General features: G+C 36.3%; 1 protein-coding gene across 5 annotated transcripts in view; it reads right to left on the bottom strand.

Annotated features, from left to right (window-relative positions):
- EPHA6 (EPH receptor A6) overlaps positions 1-22296 on the bottom strand; it is a 463816-nt gene that overhangs the window by 83783 nt on the left and 357737 nt on the right. For all 5 annotated transcript variants that reach the window (XM_072332791.1, XM_072332808.1, XM_072332800.1 and 2 more), the window contains one exon: positions 19916-20101. In XM_072332791.1, coding sequence (XP_072188892.1) covers positions 19916-20101 — 186 coding nt within the window. The remainder of the gene's footprint in view (positions 1-19915; positions 20102-22296) is intronic.

Raw genomic sequence — 22296 nt, 5'->3', positions numbered from 1 at the left:
AGAGAGCAGAAGGGCTAAAATTACTGAGGTATTCAAGTGTCAAACAATTAAAAGGAATATATGCCAATAATGTTTTCACTTCCTAAAAAAGGTACAGTTCAGTTGCTTAAGCATAGATGCTTTATGTCATTTGACACGTTGCAGAAAATCTCAGACAGTCATATTTGAGTAGTAGAAGTGGTAGACACAACAAGACCTGCAGGAGATCTGCACTCTTTGAAAGTGACAGCAAGAGACAAAGCAGCAGTTGGGTACATTAGAGGAAGCATTCCATGGCATTTTAGACAACTGAATCCCAGACACATACGCTGCTGTCACATCAAAAATGTCTCCTATTAAGCAAGAACACATATTTACAATAACAAGGCCTTGTCTCTTCCAGAGGTCCACAAATAAGTTCTGAAAAGGACCAAGTCAATAACAACCAGCCTTGACCAGTATACAGCAACATAAAAATCCAAACGGCATACTGAAAGTTGGTTCATTCTAAGGCATACATGATCCAAGATAAAAACACAACATATGTCCCAGAATAAACATATGTTGAGTGGTTGGTAAGAACACCACCCACACAATGTGATAAGGATTTGAGATTATTACATGGCTATAGACCTGGAAGTTGTACATTGTTGCAGGCAGCGAGGAAAGAAAGTTTTCATAGTTCCCATCAATCACCATCAGAAAACAGAGGTCTACTAAGAACTTTGGGCATTTGCAATAGACAGAAGTATTTCACATTTTTTTTTATTTGTTTACATAAACAGATAATTTTGAAAAGAATAACTGCAACAGACAATTGTGTTTGTATAGTTCGAATAATACAAGCATACAGTTACAATTACAGAGTAAATGAATAGCCAGAGAATATCTAAGAAAAGACTTACCAACACCGAGGCTTTCAGATGGATGCTCACCACTGTTAAGACGCACCACAAAAAACTCCACACAGGAGCAATCTCCAGAGAGACACTACCTTAGTGGCAATCAGCCCTGAAACGGGATCTAGGAGAGGTGGAGTCAAGCTTCACCCCTTCCAGGATCACAGCTGAATTACCTTCACCTGTGCTCCCACAGCTGACTTGTCCCTTGCCTCAGATGGTTAATCAGAGGTTCAGGCTGTGATCAACAATTTCCCTTACAGTGTTCAAGATAGAAAGGGAGAAAGCTCTCTGCTAATGCAACAGAGGAAGAAGGCAGGTGGGAATATGACATTAAGCAGAAAACATCAGCTCTATAGAAATATATAATTTCTGTGTGGAAATCACTGAGAAGAAATGTTTTTCTTTCTATCTGAATATGTAATTTTTCTTACTGGGTAATGAGATCATAGTACTTCCTCTTTTTCCAAATTGGAATTGTGCTTAGCTGAACAAAAAATGAACAAAAAATGTGCTGCATCCTGCTGCTTTACACAAATGGCAAAAGTGATATTCATTTTTTAGAGATATATGCTTGATACAGAAATATAGTTATAGATATAGGCATATAGATACAGAAATCTTGATGCTTAATTAAAGAAAAGTCCCTTTAAAGCAACATATTGGATACTTTCAAGATAGTAGGATATTACTTTAGCTTGAGAAATACAATTCTGCCAGCATACATCATGCAGAGACAAGGTTTGTATAACTGTTCTGTTGTTTAGTATGAAAATTATCAGCATTTTTGCAGTGAGTGGAATTATGCTAATGGAAAGAGCTCTTAGTATCTGGTCCTAAACAGGGAAAAGAAATATTTATACATATTAAGCCACAATTCCTGAGTGCATTGAAATACCGCTGTTCTGTAGAAGCTTGAGGACATGATTTTATTATGGGGACAGATAAAACAAAACAAACCCCTTCTCCCACTCCACAGTTATCCACTGTGAACATTACGCCACTGAAACATGTGAAACTACATTAGTTACAGATATTAGTTGGAAAAATGCACTGAAAGAGTAAAAATATCTGTCAGTACTCTGAATAGCTGGCAGTTCGTGGAGAACACACCATTTACTGAGTTCTGTGTCACCACTTTATAGCTCAGAGTCAATTCTTCTCTTTCACAATTATTACAGCTAAGTGCTTGTGCTGAGAAGCAATGGGGGAGCACTGAATCAATTAGCCTGCCTTCTGCCTTCGTCTGTTGTTCCAGGGGGAATATCAGCCCACAAATGATAGAATTTGATAGGGAAGTCACTTGTACAGCATCCGACACTGGCATGGTTTTAGCAGCGTATTATCCACATAGAACAGAAGACTAAGAAAAGATGGATGAGTAAGGAAATACACATGCTTAGTTCAGCTCCAGAGCACATAACATTAATTCACACTATTAACACTTGCATAGCAATAATATGGCCTGCCAGGAGGAACAGTCACTTCTCCCTTCAGCAAAGTTGCATCCCATTGCCTAGGGCTAGCAACAACATGGTTTTGCTGCAAAACCCTACATTATTTTTCACAGAAACTAAACACAGTTTTATTTTGATAATGACAGCGCACACCCACTCACACCTACTGACCTGAGCACAAATATACCCATTAGTTTTGCTCCCACATGCACTACAGAACCAGTGCAGCACCAGTACTTATGAATGGCCTACAGCCCAGCTTTCCTCCTCCTCAACTTCTGCTTCTTTAACCCAGTACCAGAGCATTTTGGTCAATGTCCTGGCAGCCTTTGGGTTGATTTGTTATATTTTCCTGTAGCGACTGCATCTGTGTAAACTTAGTGCAGTTTGTGGAGGTTTGTTTTTAAAAAGGAGAACATTTCTAAAGTCTTGGCATTGTGTCTAACAACTTGACTGAAGTAGCTTATTAGAAAACCTCACGAAGATGCAAGAATGGTGTTAAATGCTGTAACATATCATTCAAGGAAAGGAAACAACACAGAAACCCCAACTGGTCATCAAACTAGATCATGAATTTGTTTAATAACAATAAGCCTATTTTCCCCCTATTTTTGAAGTACTTGATTCTTCTCATTATGGTATTTATCAAATACATATGCAAACAAAATAGGTCTCTTTTCTCCCCTTTCCTGGCACAGGCTGCCCAGGGAGGTGGTGCAAGCTCCATCCCTGCAAGCATTCAATAAATGTTTAGATGTGGTACTAAGGAACCTGGTTTAGTGGGCAAATATTGATAGTATGTGGACGGTTGGACTGGATGATCTTGGAGGTCTTTTCCAACCTTGGTGATTCTATGATTCTTCGACTAATTCAAAAGGAGCACTTTGGCAACGTAATGTAATAAAATGGATGCAAACTTCCAGGGAATTAGGATCGTAAAGTCATCAAAGATCATAAAGACTTCAAATGGAAGGATATTTTTTAGAGAGATCACAATTACTGTCAGTTATTTCTGTTTACTAGTAACATAAAAAGGAGATTTTAGCTTGTTATTCTTCTCTCACGGATTTTGTTTACAATTTTAAAAAAGGAAAAATATACAGTTAGTGCATTTAATGTAAAAAATGATGTTTGCTTCTCTATAGTAAATTGCCTTTATGCTTTTCATACAGGGATTGTAAAATATAGCTAAGATAAATTGTTAAGAACTCTGCATATGAATGCTTGAGGAAGTGAGCTGAAGGGCTATAATGAGCTTTTGTGTTCAGCTTGACAGGAAGCAACAGAATGACTTCAGGATGTTTTCACTCATATCTGCACTTTTATTAAGATGAGAGTGTAACATTTAGTCATGACATACTGGAGAATGGAAAGTAGAAAGAGTTTTCTTGCTTTTGAACAGGGGAATTATCCATTGTAATCACTCAGTGTCTAAGCCAAGGTATGAACACCTTCCATTCTCAGCTAAAACCTACTTTTTATTCTTTTTAGTGTTTCATAATGGAAGCTAGGTTTGAGCATCTTTCCAAAACGATTTGCGATACGTATATTATGGAAAGTACTGAAAACCTACAGTCTGTTCTCCCATGTGATCTTACAGATTTATCCTTTATCCACCAGGAAATGCATGTTACATAATAATTTTTCTTTTCAATGCAGGACATATGGAAGGTTTAATAAAATTTTGAAATGATGATGTCAGATTTTCTAGCACACTCAAAATGCTGACTTTGAATGGGGGGAAAAAAAAAAGAAAAAAAAAAGATCATAAGCAGGGCTAAAATTTATCCCTGATGAATTTGTTAATCCTATTTTCAGTCATACAGAAAGTGCGGATCTACAAAAATTAGCTGAAGTATTTTTGAATGCACTTATCTGGAGATTTAGAATACAGCGGTAATTAAGTATTATAGAGCTTTTTAACAGATTGAAGAAAAAGGGGCATAGTACATGGTGATGTGCCCTAATTTTTACCTACATAACTACCATGTCTCGGGCAAACCTGAAATTTAAGATCACAAAACTATACTATGGTAAAATACTGTGAAACCACAACAGTTAACAGAAATGAGTGCGCTTACCCATACTGAAATCACAGAACGGGAGAACTGCGGAATGGCTGAGGTTGGAAGGGAGCTCTGGGGGTAATCTGGTTCCACAAAATTATGGGGAGATTTCCATTACCTTGCAAATAACACAGTGAAGACATTCCAAGGCTAAATTCTGATCTCAGGTACCTAAGCTAGTACAAACAAACCCTGTATAAAATGTATGCTGCTGTGCAGAGGGAAATTCGCACTCTTATATTCAGCAATAAATTTTCAGAGGATGGCCTAATTTTATTTCCTCAGATTCTACTAGAAGTGAATTATATCAAATCAGAGCCTGCACAAATAATTCTGTTATTCCCGAATGCACTTCCAAGAACTCTTTGTAGATCTTTAACAACCTACATCTGGGAAACTTCTAAGGCAGCCTGAGTTTTTATCCTCGCTGTAGTAAAATACAGAACTTGGAATATTAACGCGAAGTAGAAAGTACTACAAGACTTAAAAATCCTGGATACACAGCCAATGTAAAACTTCATTTACCAGGCAGACTTTGAATAATGAAGTTATAAATATGTATCCCCTGAAACATTTCCAAGGGAAAAACTGCAATTGAAATCGTATCATTTACAAGAATTACTTATGGAAACTAGAAGCTTATTCTGAGAATTAGTGAGCCAGTTGGTTAGCTTAAATGAAAATATGATTTATGAAAATCTCTCTAAGAAATTTAACAAGTGACATAATTTAATTCTCTTGGATCATCTTAAAGATGGACCAAGAGCTTCTCAAAATTTCATGTTTTCACTGTATCTTAGTGAGACTGAATATTCACTAAGATAGATACAATGCACTTGAAAATTTTATTTTAAAACAAAAGCTACTCGCTGCCTCCAGCCCCATTATATTCCATAAAACAGCTTCTCCACAAGAAAGCTCTTCTCTCAAAAACAGCTGAAGAGTAACATGGTACTGGACAACATCCCATACAGAACTGCTCTTTTTCAGTCAGCTGCCATTATTCCGAATGGGACTGACACTGTATGTTGCCTACAATTAGGTGACTATACTCAGAAGGGCAGCAGACTTCCAAAGTTTTAAACAAGCCTACAATGACAAATTGCTCTTAAAGAGAGCTACTATATAATCAGAGCAACAGGATGTATTATCCCCTTGTGGCAAAATGCTGTAAGCAAAATGGCCGAGGCACAAATGTGCCTTAAGAGCAACAGAAAATAACACATTAAAGAAGACAAAAAATCAGGGAGCAGAAGATTGCACCTTTGCTGCCAACCCAGTCTCACTTACAAACAAATAATGGCAAAACTTCCTAGAAATTTGTAAAGAGCTCTTTTAAAAAGCTTTGAATCAGGAACACTCATTAGAAAAAATAGGAGAAAATGTAGTAGGAATTGTGCCTAGCTGTGACAAACACCTGTATACTCAAACAGATTGGCCAGTTATGGCTTATTTGTGAGAACTTTAGTAATTTCAGCAAAAGTGCAGGGAAATACAAAGTAAACATACTTATGATATTAATAATTTAAAAAAAATGAAGATTGGAAAACCTAGAATTGTTTCCACAGTGTTTGATTATTTCAGGATAGTGGTATGAGTCTGAAGGGAACCTGAAATTTTAGTATTCAGCAGCAACTTGCTTCTAAACCATGAAGAAGCAGTGTAAGATTTTTTAAACCCTTGTTTAGTAGTCACACGTAGTATTTTAAATAAGAATGGAAATTTCCATCAAAAAAACAGACTTAAGGTTTAACTACCCAGGTAAACAACACTGATGTACCTGGCATGTATTTTATGAAACCTATGAAGCCCTTCTTCATTTCCTGTCTTCTTCAGTGGGCTGAAGGAAACCTACAGAGGTTATAATTTTTAGCTTCACGCAGTGAGTTTTAATGCAATGAATAAAATAGCTTCTCATGCATAATATGTGAGGATAGATACACTGATTCAACTTTCTGAACATTCTGCAATTAAAATTCTGATTATCTACTTTTTTTTTGCTTTTCTAGGTTGTAAGTGTGAACAAGGAGTAGGAGAAAAACACTCTCCACTTTTAGAAAGCAATTGGGGACATGCTGCTTTCAGCTATGAAATAACACTTGGGACTGAATTTCCAAAGAATCAACTGACAAAAAAAAAAGTATAAATTTTCTGTTACATAAACATAGATTATAAAATGAACATGATGACGATCATGTCAATTTACAAATCCATTCACTATTCATAATCACACAATTAAGCAATTCATATTTCACTAATATTAATTAAGTACCACACTTTGATTTTTTTCTTTACATCACAAACACTGACTTATTTAAACCAGTGATGCCAAGATGTTCACTGTTGTTAGGGAACTCTTGGTCTAGAAGTGTACTATATACTATTATAAGTACAACATTTACAAATCTATATACTACATTAAAAAATGTCAGAAAAGCCTTCCAAGGCTGAAAGAAGTTATCTCAGCACACGCCAGATAAACTGTATCAGAAGCCAGGCTATAGGCTGCTTCTCTCTATATCTGATGGACTTTGGCATATACACAGGCAGTTCTGGTTGCCTTTTTGGAAAATGTTAGTGACCAAAGATAATTTGTGCTTGTTGATGATCTCTCTGTGGATATCATGCATTCAGAGGATAACTCAGTCTCAGTGCTCGCTTGGTGTAGAAGGATGAATGTCATTAAGTAGAACCTCTAATCTAATCTATTTTGTGCTAGTTTTGGCAACAGCGATCCTGGCAGGATGAACATTGGGCAGTCAGCATTTAAATAAGCAAAAAGATCATATTTTTCCTTGTTTCTAAAGACATTCACTGCAAGTTGAAAGTGAACTGTAAACGATATCTAAAACTGCAACAAACAATGTCTGGATGTTGAAGAATGTACCCACCTACAATTGAGAATAAAGTAGAAAAAGGAAAAAGTGGAGACTCTTTTCCAAAGTGGGTAAGTTATTCTAGGAAGAATAATAAGCTTCTGTTGTTTCAGGAAGAAGGAAAGTCAATTATGTGAATTCTAGCAACTGTACGGCAGTTTGTTTCAGACTCCTACTTCGTTATCAGCTTAACTTACTTAAATTACCTTGTTAAAGTTTAGTAGAAAAATGACAGTTATCTACCAACTGATGTAGTCATGAATCAATTTGGGAATGTCAGAATATATTTCCATTTTAAAATGTGTTTGCAGGATTGCCATTAGTGTTTTGTGCTTATATTAAGAGAACATACTAAAACTGAATATTCTGCAAACTCACAGCAACTAATTATGGTGTTTAAGAAATATGGGTTGTTTTCCACATGGCATCTCTCTTTCATTTAAGTCCCTCCTCAACAATCTTATCTCCCATTAGTGATTTATAAACAGTGACAAGGCTGTATCTATCTGTGAAGAACTGTAAAGTTTAAGAAGCAGTATTTCATGCAAACTGTATTTCCTACCAAAACATTGAGAATCTGGAATGGATCCCAGGCAGTTTGCATCTAAATTATTTATTCATCTGGAACCTGAATCGCGTATGTATTAAGAATCAGAAAGATAATGATTCTGAAATGGATACAGCGAGATTCACTGCAAAGTAAGGAAAGGAATTTGGGGGTCAGGAATATACAAAGAACACAGTGATGGGCTGAGTGAATAGATTCTGAATAAGAAACTTACAGATTAACATTTTATTAAAATGATGGTATTATTTGTGTAGATGTTATTAATGGTGCTAGAAGAATCGCGGATGCAAAAAACAATGTATCTGCTTTGGCTAGAGCTGCAAAGCTGAGCAACATGAGGAAGTAAAACACGGATGTGTTGTTCACTGCAAACCTCTATCATTAAAGTTCTTGCTTGCTCTCCAGAGCACAACACAGACAACACATGGCAGATCTCAGCAGCATATAAATCAAATGAGTCTGAACAGATTTTCACTGCATAACATGACTGTTCCACTTCCAAATCTCAAAGATTTTCTGCTAATTACTGAAAATTGTCACTTTCAGCAGCTTTTAGCTCTATACGCTGTAGAATTAATTGCTGCTTGGGAAGCATGTCTCAACTGGAGATAGACAGATATTCCAAACAAGTGCTTAGATTGTTGTGTTTGCATGTGTCTGGTTTAAGATACATAAACAGATCTACCTTCTGTTTGCTACAAGCTGGTATTTCTCCAGAATTTCATCTTCCATTCTGACTCCCTCCTGCATCAGTTTAAGTACCACTTAATAGCTGTTTATAGCAATCCTTGCATTAGAAACATGATCATACTGTAAATAACCAATTTATTTTCCTCAGGTTTATGTTAAATTTAATGTCAGGTGTTTTTTATGAGATTATCTACCTATAATTTATTTCTTCTTCTTCATATGAAACTGCTATTAAAGATCTTTCACTCTTGTTGCCTTCCATTAGAAATACAGACACGAGTCTTTAAGCCATTGTAAAGACTACAATACAAATTGAGCCAGAGGTTTACATGACAGAATGTGCCTGAGACCTGAGATCCTCTATCATAGCTACCAGTTCTCCAGATATGATGGTGTCTCTATTTTAGCATGATGAGATATTGATCACGAGGCTCTTTCTTAGTCTAGTTCAGGTAAATGTAAGGACCTTACCTTGTCCTTATTTATTAGCCTGTCCTGCATAACTGATCACTTATGTTTCTCTTGCATGTCTTGTCTCATCACAATTTGGACAAAGTCAATTGATAGGTCCAAGCAACACATAAAAAGAAAAACTGTATTATTCCATTCCTTATTCATATACTCACAAATGAATGTAATTTTTAAAGATACGTGAACCAGAGAAGGAGTACAGCTTTTCTGGAAGAGTTCTAAAGGCTCAAACAAACATTAATTCAGTCAATCCAAGCTCAAGCATACAAAATGACCTACAGAACTTTGTGTATTGGGTGAATTAGGGAATATTTACAAAATGTGCCCTTTTGTTTCTTCCATAAAGGCTTTAACTCAGACAGCTGATGGCAAGAACATAGCAGCATAACATGGTTGAAAGCACAAAGACCGATCCCAGAATGTCCATAAAGATTGTCAGCCTTTGCCACATGAGAAAGAAAAGATAAATCTGGTCTGTTTTCAGTCATGACAAAGGTATTTACATCAAATTTTTAAAGTCACTTAAGCATCTCAATTTAAAAAAGAATAATCTAGTTGCCACCTTATACCTATTCACTTTAAGAAGACTTACAAGGTATAAGTATATGCATACTTCTACAGCATGCAGAAGTACTAAGATACATATCCGTCCTGTGATACCTAAATACTCCTTACAACATTCACTACATTTGAAAACTCCACCTTAAAAAGTTAGAGCCTTACTAAATTATTTAGTTGTAATCATTATGGCTTCAATAACCTGTATTCTGTATTGAATTTCCAAGCAGATATCTTTCAAGTGTCTTGCAAGTCCTACAGTATTCTCTTCATACATTTAAGGATGTGTGCTTACCCAAAGAATCAAAGAAAAGCAAACTGAGATGGTGAAGAACTCTTCAGTCCTAGGAAAACTCTGGGATAAGATAATAACACTGACAATAATGTATCAAATCAAAAGCAGCAGGGTTATATTATTAGTTTGATACACTCAAATAAGTTTGAATTTATCAAAGACAATGAGAGAGGTAACTGTATCTATTTTAAACAGTAACAATATGGACCTAACAATTACCATGACTACGTCTTTCATCTTTCATTTTTCATCTTGTCACTTCAAGGGAAAGCTGTGCTCTTGGCTATTAGACATGGACCTAGATCCAGCACTCCCCATTGAACAGAGACATCAAATTATCTCTACTATTTTGATATCTAATCTAGATTTCTCCCACAAAAATTCATAGTGTAAGGATCTTAACACAAAAGATCATGGAACAATATGATGGCAAAACCTGCTGTGATAAAATTTATACCCTGAGCCAAACACATTTCTTAGCTTATTATCAAGAGAATACAGTGATTCAGAAAAATGCAGAGATATATTTCCCTTTGACAGTCTATCTGGTAGAAAATTTTGTCTTACATCAGTGCAGTCTGCAATAGCTTTATTGTGACTTCCATTCTTCAAGTGACAGCTGGAAATGAAGAGACTAGTAGTAGGACAAAAGAATGGAAGGTACATAAGCATAGTCTAATGCATTGACACATTAGTCCTGACTACATTACACTATAGGCCATACAAGATAAACATTCTATACAGTACTGTATTTAGAATATCCTCTTCTTCCCTGGTACTTTCCTCATGTTCCCCCAGACAGTATACCATAGCCTTATATAAGGACTACCATTTTTGAGTTTCTGATGATAAAATTGGTCTTACTATTTAAATTAGGCAGGCATGTAGATATTCTTCTACAATCATGTGTTCAATTCACACTGACAGTGGGGTTAAGTGAACCATCAGCAAGTTTGTGGATCACACCAAGCTGTGGGGTGCAGTCAACATGCCTAAGGGATGGGATGCCATTCAGAGGAACCTAGACAGGCTTGGCCAGATGTCCAGAGATAAGTGGAAGGTCTTGTATCTGGATCAAGGTGACCCTCACTACCAATACAAGCTGGGGGATGAAAGTACTGATCACAGCCCTACCAAAAAGGACTTGGGGGTACTTGTGAATGGGAAGCTGGACACGAGCCAACAATGTGCCCTCACAGCCCAGAAAGTCAACCGTATTCTGGGCTGCATTAGAAGAACTGTGGCCAACAGACTGAGGGAGGTGATCCTGCCCCTCTACTCTGCACTGGTGAGGCCTCACCTGGAGTGCTGCATCCAGATGTGGAGTCTTTGGTACAGGAGAGATGTAGACCTGTTGGAGCAAATCCAGAGAAGGGTCACAAAAATGATCCAAGAAATGGAACACCCGTCCTACAAGGACATGCTGAAAGAGCTGGGGCTGTTCAGCCTGGAGAAAATAAGGCTCCAAGATGACATGAGTATCTAAAGGAGAGCTACAGGAAAGAAGGGGACAACTTCTTTACCAGGCTCTGTGGTGATAGGACAAGGAGAAATGGTTTCAAACTTAAACAGGGTATATTTAGATTAGATATAAGAGAAAAATCTTTCACAGTGAAGGTAGTGAGGAACAGGCTACCCAGAGATGTGGTGGAAGCCTTGTCTTTGGAGACATTCAAGGCCAAGCTACTACAGACTCTGAGCAACTTGATCTAGCTGTGAATGTTCCTGTTCATTGCAGGGCAGTTGAAATAGATGACCTTTAATGATTCCTTTCAACACCAAGAATCTGTTGATTTTATAACTTATTTTAAGTATTTGTAGTGACAAGACAAGGGGAAATCTGTAAAGTGGAAGAGGGTAGATTTAAATTAGATATTAGGAAGAAATTCTTTACTGCAAAGGTAGTGAGACACTGGAACAGGTTGCTCAGATAAGTTGTGGATGCCCCCTCCCTGGAAGCATTCAAGGTTAGCCTGGATGTGGCTTTGAGCAACCTGGTCTAGTGGAAGGCATCCCTGCCTATAGCAGTGGGTTGGAACTAGATGATCTTAAAGGTCCCTTCCAACCCAAGCCATTCTTTGATTCTATGATTCTATGAAAATAAAATTATTTTTTCTTGGCAGTGAATAGCACAGAGGTTCTAATGTTGATTTGGTTTTGATTGCTACAGTCTGCATTAATTTAACTGCCTTATCATCCACATTCTGTAGTTAATGTGCCCCAAATTAAAATCAACTACTAAATTCCAAGTGTTTCTACAGTAATTCATTGTTTTGCTATTTTCTGATTTTCTCAGTATTCTCTCCAATCATACCACTTAGTCTGTTCAGTCTCTCTTGGCAATTCAAGAACATTATCAAATTTGTTGTTTAGTATTCTTACCGATCATGCCTGATTTTACACAGTTTGCAGCCTCACGCTCAACAGCTCCATTCTGGAACACAGACCTATTGTATAGCCTTAACATTGACAGGTTTTATTATGTTACACAGTGTAAGACAGTACTTGAATTTGCACACAGAAAAACATCAGTGAACAATTAGCAAGAGCTTAAACAAAACTATACAGAAAATAGCTGAAAAATGAGACAAGACCCAGGATATTTCATGACACTCCTGTAGCCTTTAAGAAAAATATCTTTTAGGCTGCTATAATGAGTATGTAGCCTCTGAGGCTGGAAGTCCAAATGTCAGTGGCATCTCCACTTAATATATGTGTAGTGAGGTGGAGACCACTTTTCATTTCCTGGTTGATAGACAAAGGAAGGAGGTAAAAACATAACCATCTTTTAAAACTAGATAAAAGCTCAGTGTGTGCTTCTTCTTCATCACTGGTTTTAAAACCAATGTAGCTCCAATTATTTCAGCAGTATCAGTTTGGATTCAGTAGAGCATGAAAGAGTTAGAAGGTTCTTGACTCTGAGACAAGAGAGAAACACTGCTGCCTGCTTTTCTGCCCCTTTCAAAAAACACATGATTGAGCAGAGCAGAAGAATTTGCAATTGTAACTTCCAACTACAGTTTGCTGGCACCTTCAAGGAAGCTGTATTTGAGAGCAATTTTTATCAGCATTCAGAGGTGTTGGCTGTATTTGCAAAGCTGAAGTTGTAAGAAACAAAGGTTTTTGTAGGTCAATTTTAATCAGACATTGCAACGAATATAGGTATATGTCTTTGAGGTGTTTTAGCTTTTCTGTTTTTCTAATCAAGTAGACCTGGTAACAACTGAATTAAGTATCCTCCACTGGCATACAGCTAAGCTATGACTGTCTCTGAAGGATAGAACAAAGTCCTGTCTACATTCTCTAGACAGAATGAACTGAAAAGACGAAACAGATCATACAACATTTGCATGTGGTAATAACAATTTGATTTCTAACTTATTTCATTACTGTTGGTCTGCATATGTTTTCATAATAAGACAGCTGTAAGAGTTTTAAGTTTCAAGACTTACACCAGTCTCAATTTTACTTGATCAAGTGATGCCTCATGAAGTTTATGACAACGCAATGCTTTAAAAAGGAGATACGGAGGACTCAGTCAGACTAACTTTACTTCTAAGAACTGAAAAAAAAAAAATAATAAAGAGTCAAAATGATTGCCAATACTTGGAAAGTGAAAATGTAGTAAATAACAACCTGCATGCATTTGTCAAGAACAAACACCAGACCAGCATAATTTCTGCTTGTATCAAATAGGTCTCTCAGATAAAAGAGTTTCAGCAATGTCATGAATGCATATCCCAGACGGGTCATAGTTGGGATAGAGTATTATGATTTCCTCTTCTGATGAAATGACTGCACAGACAGGGTAACAGCTGGGAAGCTGCCCTCAATTGGTTTACTATCACCCTAAAAAGATACAAATAGCATGGCCCAGAACTTTCATCGCTATTCCGTTTTGCCCTTAATGACTTGTGATGCTGGAACTGAACCTATGTTTTAAAATCTGAGAAAGACTGAAATGTAAGGAGGTTTTGGAGACGAGGTACAAAATGCATTGTGACTTGGTATACCAGGCAAAGCAAATTCTGTAAAGATAAAGCAGATCACTGCAGACGGCATTAAATGACTACAGAAGTATATCTCAGAGGGTAACAATAAATCAAAATAAAACCCCAAAATGGTTTATACTGAATATCCCACATACTTAAACTTGAGTTACATGTTTAATTATTTCCTGCTTGCTAGCAGAAGGTTAAGGATCACCATAATCACAATGTTAATCATGTAAATCAAACCTTAAACAGACAAAAGAAAAATCTGGCCATTTCTTATCTGAAAGATTTTTTCTTTTTAAGCCTGTTGGTTGGAATGATTTCTGTAACCTCTTTTTCTGCTAGAACAACGTATCACATCAAAACATTTAAATATCCTTGAGAGACAGGTACTACATGACTGAACATAGACATATGAAAGCAAAAGGTCCCGAAGAAAGTCAAATCTTGTTTCTCAGACATAACCTATAAATGTAGAATTGTGAAAGTTTAGTTGTGTTAGATAACGTATCATGGCCAGATTAAGCTGCTGCTAACAACATGTTAGTTGTGTGACCATTTGGCAACACGCTTTTTCTTCATTGCTTATCATCCTGTGAAAGATGTAACAGCAGAACTGTCAGCTATAATATATAGCTTGCTTGCTGCAAAACAGAAAAGCAAAACACAGAAAAGTGGCTGATTTCAACTGCAGGAAATCATAATGACCCTGTAATTCCTGTAAAAAAAAAAAAAGTCAGACTGTAATAAGAAAAGTTTAATTTTCCATAGGTTTAAGGGCTAATTTCCCCTAAGTATGCACTAAGAGGATCAAGTACTGTGTATTCTCTGTAGCAACCTTCATTAGATGGAATGCATGGCAGCCTGTGTGCATTTTTTTTTTTTTTTTTTTAAATATCTACATGCATGTGTGCAGGTGTAAAAATAACTCAATGCAATCAATGTTAATTATGTATTTTGACTAGAAGTACTGAACGGTAGCCTGTTTTGTAAGAAGGCTGTGGAAACTTAGCTTTGTATGACTTACAGCAGTCATGTTCACAGCTCTAATATTCAACACTATTCTGGATTATATTTTAATAAATTGATGTGGTAAGTATGGTTAATAGTGATGATGCTGGTTATGGCTTTTGTGTTTATTCACTGGCCATAAAAGTACTGAACTCAGTAATGTGCTGTATTAATTATCTCTGGAACAGAAGAGAAAGAAAAATGAAGGCAATGAGTCAAATTTAAATATGCAGCTCCACTTGCAGAATAATTTACAACACAACTGAAATTCTGCTGTTCTTTGCATCACTGTGGGCACAGCTATGATATGCTTGATCAGACAACTGTAAGTCTAATGCCATACAAAGCTCACTGGCTAATATTATACAGATACACTCTCACTATCACTCCGCATCATACTCTATGGTCCATATGCACAATGGAAAATATTCAGGGGTGAATGAAGCCTTGACATCCTGCTGGGCTTATCTGTTGTATAAGGCAAGTGCAAGTGCCTGCCAGTGCAAGACCTGGTTCCAAGGATCTAAACTGTTTTGACCTCCAACACGTACATCCATGCACAGAGATGCCAGTGATGCCTCAGTGATGTACCAAGATTAGTAACAGTGGCAAATGTCAACATCTGAAATAGCTTACATTGTAGTTTAATAACCAAAGCAATAATGTCAGTGTGGAACTTACTAACATTGAATATTTTCTGCTCATTCTGAAGGTCAGACTTTACGCAAGTGAATGATATTCTCTTGAATAATCTTGATCAAACTTTTCAAGCTAGCATGATACAGCCAACCTCAAATAATCTCAACTTAAAGGTTAAATTCTCAACAAACTGAACAGAGTAATGCTTCCTGGATGTACAAATTCATGACCAGTGGAAGAAAGTTACTAACACTGTCATGAATTTTCCTCAATCTTTTTGTACAGTAGCCAAATGTACAATGCTTTGTATAATAAATACATGTACTATAAAATATGTCATCTTTCAAAACGAATTCTAAGGTCTACTTAAGAGTCTCAGACAGCTAATAGGTTGGAGAAAGGAGTAACATTAGATTTATCATACTCAGGGGAAAAAAAAGATTAAAAAGTTTTTAAAAAAAGATTCCTTGATTTCTCTTGCTCTTTTGAAATATGAGGAACAGGTCAGATATGAAGAGTTATAAACTGCAGTGAAATAGGATCATGCTACACTTTGCCTTTCTCACTGTCAAGAACAAGGTACATGGACCTCAAGACCCTTCTCCCACTAAACACATATACAGTAATTTAAAGAGAAGCTCTATGATTACGATTTTGAATTTAATCTGACAGACGACTGACTAAAGATTTCAGAACTGCAATAGCAATCACAATTTAAACATCACTGAAGCAAGACAGATAACTAAGGAGATGAAGATACCCTTCTAAAGCCAGACAATATTATTGGGATGTGAGCTTACTCAGAACCAAGAATCTAGGTGCTATCTCCACTCCTCCTCCTTTTGTGAAAGGCTAATTTTGAGAACTCTTCTGAAGAATAATAATATACATAATGCTATTAGAGAAAATTAGTGGCTTAGAAAATTAGTGCCTTAGAAAGATTCTGCTTATCAATGAGATAAGTTCTTCATTATGTAAAGTTTGAAAACCAGAGCAATTCCTTAGAAATGAATTTTAACAAATGCAAGTTTTTGGGGGCAAAGTCTGGGGTGGAGAGGAGCAAACTAAGATTATGATTACAATAAAGAATTTGCATGAATTTATACTTTGTTCTGACACAGAATTACAAAGTACTGACAAGGCCATGATTTGAACTATTGTGCAGCATAAAATCAAGGTCAGCTCTCCACATATTCCTGTTTGGTTGGCTCTATCTGCTTGTCTATGAAAGCGCAGCAGTATTGAACAGTGATGCACAGCTTGGTGGAACACACCATGGTTCTCTCAAGAAGATCTCCTAAAATTATCAGTGTACTGATATGATTTGAAAGGGAAACATGAATGTTTTTGTAATGTTCACAAGCATCTCCAATCAATTTGTGAGGCAATTAGTGGCCTTTTATGGCAAACCGTGAAAAGAGCAGAGCTGGTAAAACAAAGTAAAGAGGAATAAAGATTCCTTTGTGGTTTCTGATTAGTAAAAACGAGTGAGATACTTGATCCAGATTCTGTACTACAGAGTATTTGCCTTGGCCTGGCAAATTGTCCTTGAAATGAACTCTATTAGCCAAGAGCTTGCACTACAGCAATGATTCTCTGCAATCAGGGATGTCAGTCAGGACAAATGAAATTAGAAATGAGGATTAAAATTCTGTTGAAGATCTACTTCTGAGAAAGCTTAGTTTAGCATTATTCACTGTATACAGTACAAATTCCATAGCAATTTTGGAAACAGTACCTTTTAAAAGTTCACATTTGCTGAGCTGGTAGCGCTGGATAAGAGATCACGTTTATAATGAACAGACAAATTCGTTATTGCCCTAGTCAATAGCTATTGATTTGGTAGAGCATTTCTGTTTATCACAATCAAATCCTTTTTCTTTTTCGTTCAATAGTCAATGACACTGTAATGGAAAGTACTGCTTACAAACTGATGCAATATATATTAGCAGCAGCTAGAAGTTAATGACTAACAGTTATAAAGAAGAAAGCATGTGCTAAGAACAGCATTACACTTCTATTAATCAAAGTTACTGCATCCAATATGCCTTTATAGGTTAGTGGAACTGTAATGCACATCACTTAAAGAGTTTTTGCTATTATTAATCTAAGTTTTAACACAAAACAACTTTTAATCATGCTGTCGTTGCATAAATAATTTGGCTAGGACAAGGTTCTGTCTGACTTTTACAGCATCCCTTTTAGTCACTGGAAACTTCTGTCCCTAGTTTGCTTTTACAGTCTTACATTCGACATTTAGGGAGATACTTCTTTGCTCCCAGCTAAGGAAATGTTATTCTCTAAATACCAGAAGTAGAGCAGCGTAAAAGCAAAAGAGAAGCATACTAGAGTGCACATGCCTACTGCTCAGCTTGCCTCCTAACGTGTTCTCTGCAGCAAAGCAGTACTGCACAACTCAGTACTTCACAACTTTATATAATTTGCACTTTCTAGCTCTTAGGGTGAAACTTGATAACTTGTGCATTCTTTTCACTCTATAATTATTGCTGATTAATTGTTCTTTTAAACCTGCCCTACCTAAACCACATTTGCTTGCAAAGTTTTTCTTTTATAAATGAGGGGGGTGCTAATATTATAGTTCAGTATGATTACAACAGTTACATCTATAAGTGTTATGTTACTTAAATGTAATGTAAACAATTCCCAAAAAAATAACAGTGTGTTGACCCCTGAGAGAAAGGCACAACTACTAATGATGACTTCTTGATTTAAGGTTGTCTATAACCATTTTTCCTGTAAAACAGGAACAAACAAGTTAACACTGGAGCACTGATTTATCTGTTTGTTTCTGTTGTCTTAATGTAATTTGCATTTCTCTCTGGACTGATGATAAGGCATTACAGATTGAAAATTTATAATTGTGGCAGAGATTAAACAACCATGCCACTGCCAAGTACATTATTCTGTAGTCTGTGTGCACCGACTAATTGCATTTAAACAATGTTCATAAATTAAGGCCTTTAGAATTTTTCAGAGATGAGACACATTTCTACATTCACCATATAGATTCTGGTCACATGTGTGAAGCTAGTGATGGCTGGTGAAATTCTAATTGATGCTGTATTTCTCATTAAGAATCAAGGAGCTAAATTCAGTTCATCTCCTATGTACTTGTGAATCTCAACAAAGATATCCAATGCTGCTCAGTCAGCATTAACTTGTGTTCTTGTTTGCTGTCAGCAGAACAGCTGCTGACAGGAGAGCAATGGAGACTAAGCCATATCTTTTCAGAAGCGAGCAATGTAATGGATTCTGTTAGTTTAATAACCATGCATTCCTAAACAATAATGAATTTATTCTTGCAATACTGTGTGAAGAACAAATTGATCTTCTTCATCTTAATTTAGAACCAGAGAGAGGCAGATTTTCACAAGGTCATCCCTTAAATCTACTGAATTTCCATTCCAGTGACATGAGTTCAGGAGGTACAGTTTCCTTTGTGCTTCACTATGCTGTGTTATTCAAACGCAAGTTTAGATACTGTAACAAAGTGAAAATAAGAAATATTTGCATTCGTTCTATCTACTGAGAAGGTAAGAGGGCATCACTGTCTTACACACACAAAAACTTTCTCTTGACACAAGTTCTGCAATGTTTTAAAAGAGAAATACAAGAAAGCATTCCAAATCAGTGAACAATATATCTGGGTTGAGGCAATGATTAATTACAAGAAGAAAATAACTTCTGAGCTTTAGCATAAAATACAACAAAAAGTCATAATTAAATAAATTACTTGCATGTTAATAAGGCCTTCACATAATACTGAAGTTATGTTTTTCAGTATTTCACAAAAAAAATTAAAACCCAGATAGAAATGCTAGGCATCAGAGAAAAGAGATTGTTAGCCTCTTGGCAACTGCAGTGTAAGACATTTTCATAGATAATTCTGGAATTTTAGTAAATCATTTGAAAGTGTGCACTAAGTTTAAAATAGTTTACATGTTTATTTCTTTAAAATAGAGATTGATCTCCTCTGGGACCAAAGTCAGCAAAATTCAACTGTATGAACTGTGAGTGTTTGTGGGAAAGGAAGAATACAGATGTTAGCCATCTTAACAAACACTGCAGGCTGAACTGACCTCATTGTCAACTCAGTTACATCTATGGTTTTCTCAACTGAATTCCATTTGTGCATAAGCAAACTCTGCAATGATGTTTCATATAAAACCGAAGGATTTTTAGTTAAAAAAAATCAAACCAAGTCAAAACAAGTAACATATTTCTTTGGCTGTGTATTTCTCACTGTGCTTTCAAACTATGCAGTACCTGATGTCCTAGGATTTCCATATTGTCTGAATACCACAACCTGTATCAAACATAGAATTCTTAATATTGATACTAGAAGACACAGAATAGAAAAAACAAGGAAAAGCTAATAATAGTAACTTACTTTTTGTAACAACTCCTTCAAGACGAATTATATTTGGGTGATCAAACTGACCCATTATACTAGCTTCTCTCAGGAAATCTCTTCTTTGCCTGTCCATATAACCACCTTTTAGAGTTTTAATTGCAACAGGTATCTCTCTTTTTCCTGGTGTCTTCAGGCGTCCACTGCATACTTCCCCAAATTCACCTTAAGTAGAAAAAACGTTAGATCATTCACAATGCCTAAGGAACAGTTTGCACCAATGAGCATAAGCAACTTATTTTTCAAATTAAACTTAATTAGTTGTTTCAAAAATTGTCCTTTTTAATAGCTCCATGTTATCTGTAGCGATCAGTAAAACCAGAACATGAAAATACCCAAGACTTGCACAGCCCATAGAACTAGACAGTATTCTCATCAGTGAAAAATAATGGATATGATATTCAAGTTCATGAGTGACAACATTCATTGCTTCCACTACCCCGAGATTGGGGGGACTGCAGAAGCCAAATCATCTGCCCTACACTGCATAGTTTGCCCTGCTTAACTGACACTTTGAAACTGAACTTTGATATCGAAGTCTTTGTCATCAACATGAGCATGGTATGAGGAAATAACGGAGCTTAGATTTTAAATCTAATGGTGACAGAATACCTTTCTGTAGATACTTGAGAGGGATATGGCATTAACACATATATGAATCGAAATGCCATAAGAATATTAGAATATCTGGCTGTCTTTCAGTTTAGAAAGCATTTAAAAATGTACTTACTGCTCTTAAGCCCACAAGAGCGCTTCCACACGATTTATTTAAGTGGCTTTATTGCTTACATGAAACTAAACAGTCAAAGGACAACAGTTTCAGCAAATCAGTACTCTCGTGTAGTGAGAGGAACTCCAAAGCTTGCTTCAACTGATGTACTGTGTAAGAAAAGGCCTTTGAAGAAAGCACATCTTCTTTTATTCCCTTTGCACATATACTAGTTAAGTTTGTATGGAAGTCACAACTTTACTTTGATCTTGGAGCTACTAAGAAGCTATTTAAATCCCATACCAAATATTCTCTGGATGTCTGCAGGTCAGGTTTCAATGGGTCATAATTCAATAAATAAAAAACAATGTTTATAAAAATGTGCCAAAGCACTTATCAGTGAAGGGTATTTTCATAGCAAAATCAAATTTGATACCCCAGCCATTTTAGAATCAAAACTGCTGAAAAACAAAGTAAGAGTCATAAAAAGACCTACATTTATCTAGAGGATATAATTTGTTTTAAACTCCATTAAGTGATGTGGGAACTAGTTTTCCTTAAAGGTTAACTATAGAATGAAGGAAAATAAGAGAGCTCTATCCTGTAAGAGTGTGATTAGATATAAACTGAATACAGAAGAGAAAGGACTGAAGGATGGAAGTCCCACTTCAGAAAATTCTAACTGCCTGATACTATAAAATGAGAATGAATGTTGTCACAAAGTCTGTATTTTATTAGGCTCTGTCACTTCCATTACAAAATAAAACAGGTTTTATTACCCAATAAGATTCAGGAAGAGTGGAGGGATTTAAAAAAAAGCAACAATTTCATAGCTTGTCTTTTGCTTCAGAACAGACACCACAGAAGTGCAAGAGGGTAATTAACAAATGCTGAACATCACCTCTGAATAAATTAGCATATTCTAGTAGAAGTCAAGCTTCCTAGGTCTTCTTCCTACCTATTTCTTTTGTGTTTACCTAATTTTTGAAAATCAATAAAAGTTTGTGCTTTCCTGAAGATGTGTTATGGTTATGTATGTGAAAATAATGTCACAAGACTTATGCTGTGGGAATCTTGAAAAAGGAGAGGTTGAGTAAGGAATTTCATTGATATTTATCCCCTTTATTGGTCTGCCTGCACGTGACACTTGAAAATACAGTACATAACCTGGTCTTCCAAAACCCTACTATAGAACAAAACCATGAAAACTGAATGCTTTGAATGAGACAGAATCACAGAAATAGAAGAAAAACAACAAGCATAAATAGAAATAGGAATTTCCCTTTGAACATAAGGAAAACTTCTTTACATGTGAGAGTGTCAGAGCCCTGGCACAGGCTACCCATAAAGGTGGTGGAGTCTCCTCTGGAGATATACAAGAGCCTCCCGGGTGCTGTCCTGTGCATCCTGCTGTCAGGAACTATTTCAGCAGAAGGCTGGATTCTATGATCTCCAGAAGTTCCTTCCACCCCTATGATTCTGTGATTTTGTGGAGACAACTAAGACAAATGCTAGCTCTGCAACAGTAAAGGTATATGCGTATAGTAGAAGTAGAAGCAAAGAGCCAGGTGTCAATGAAGTGAACGTTATTTCTTGCTCCACAGAAAAAGCTGTTGATAATTAGAGAAAACAATAGAGTTCATCATCTGTT

The sequence above is a fragment of the Excalfactoria chinensis genome, chromosome 1 (genome assembly GCF_039878825.1).
Source record: "Excalfactoria chinensis isolate bCotChi1 chromosome 1, bCotChi1.hap2, whole genome shotgun sequence".
Lineage (NCBI taxonomy): Eukaryota > Metazoa > Chordata > Aves > Galliformes > Phasianidae > Excalfactoria > Excalfactoria chinensis.
Note: the sequence above shows the minus strand (reverse complement) of the source record. Positions and strands in the feature narration are given on the sequence as shown.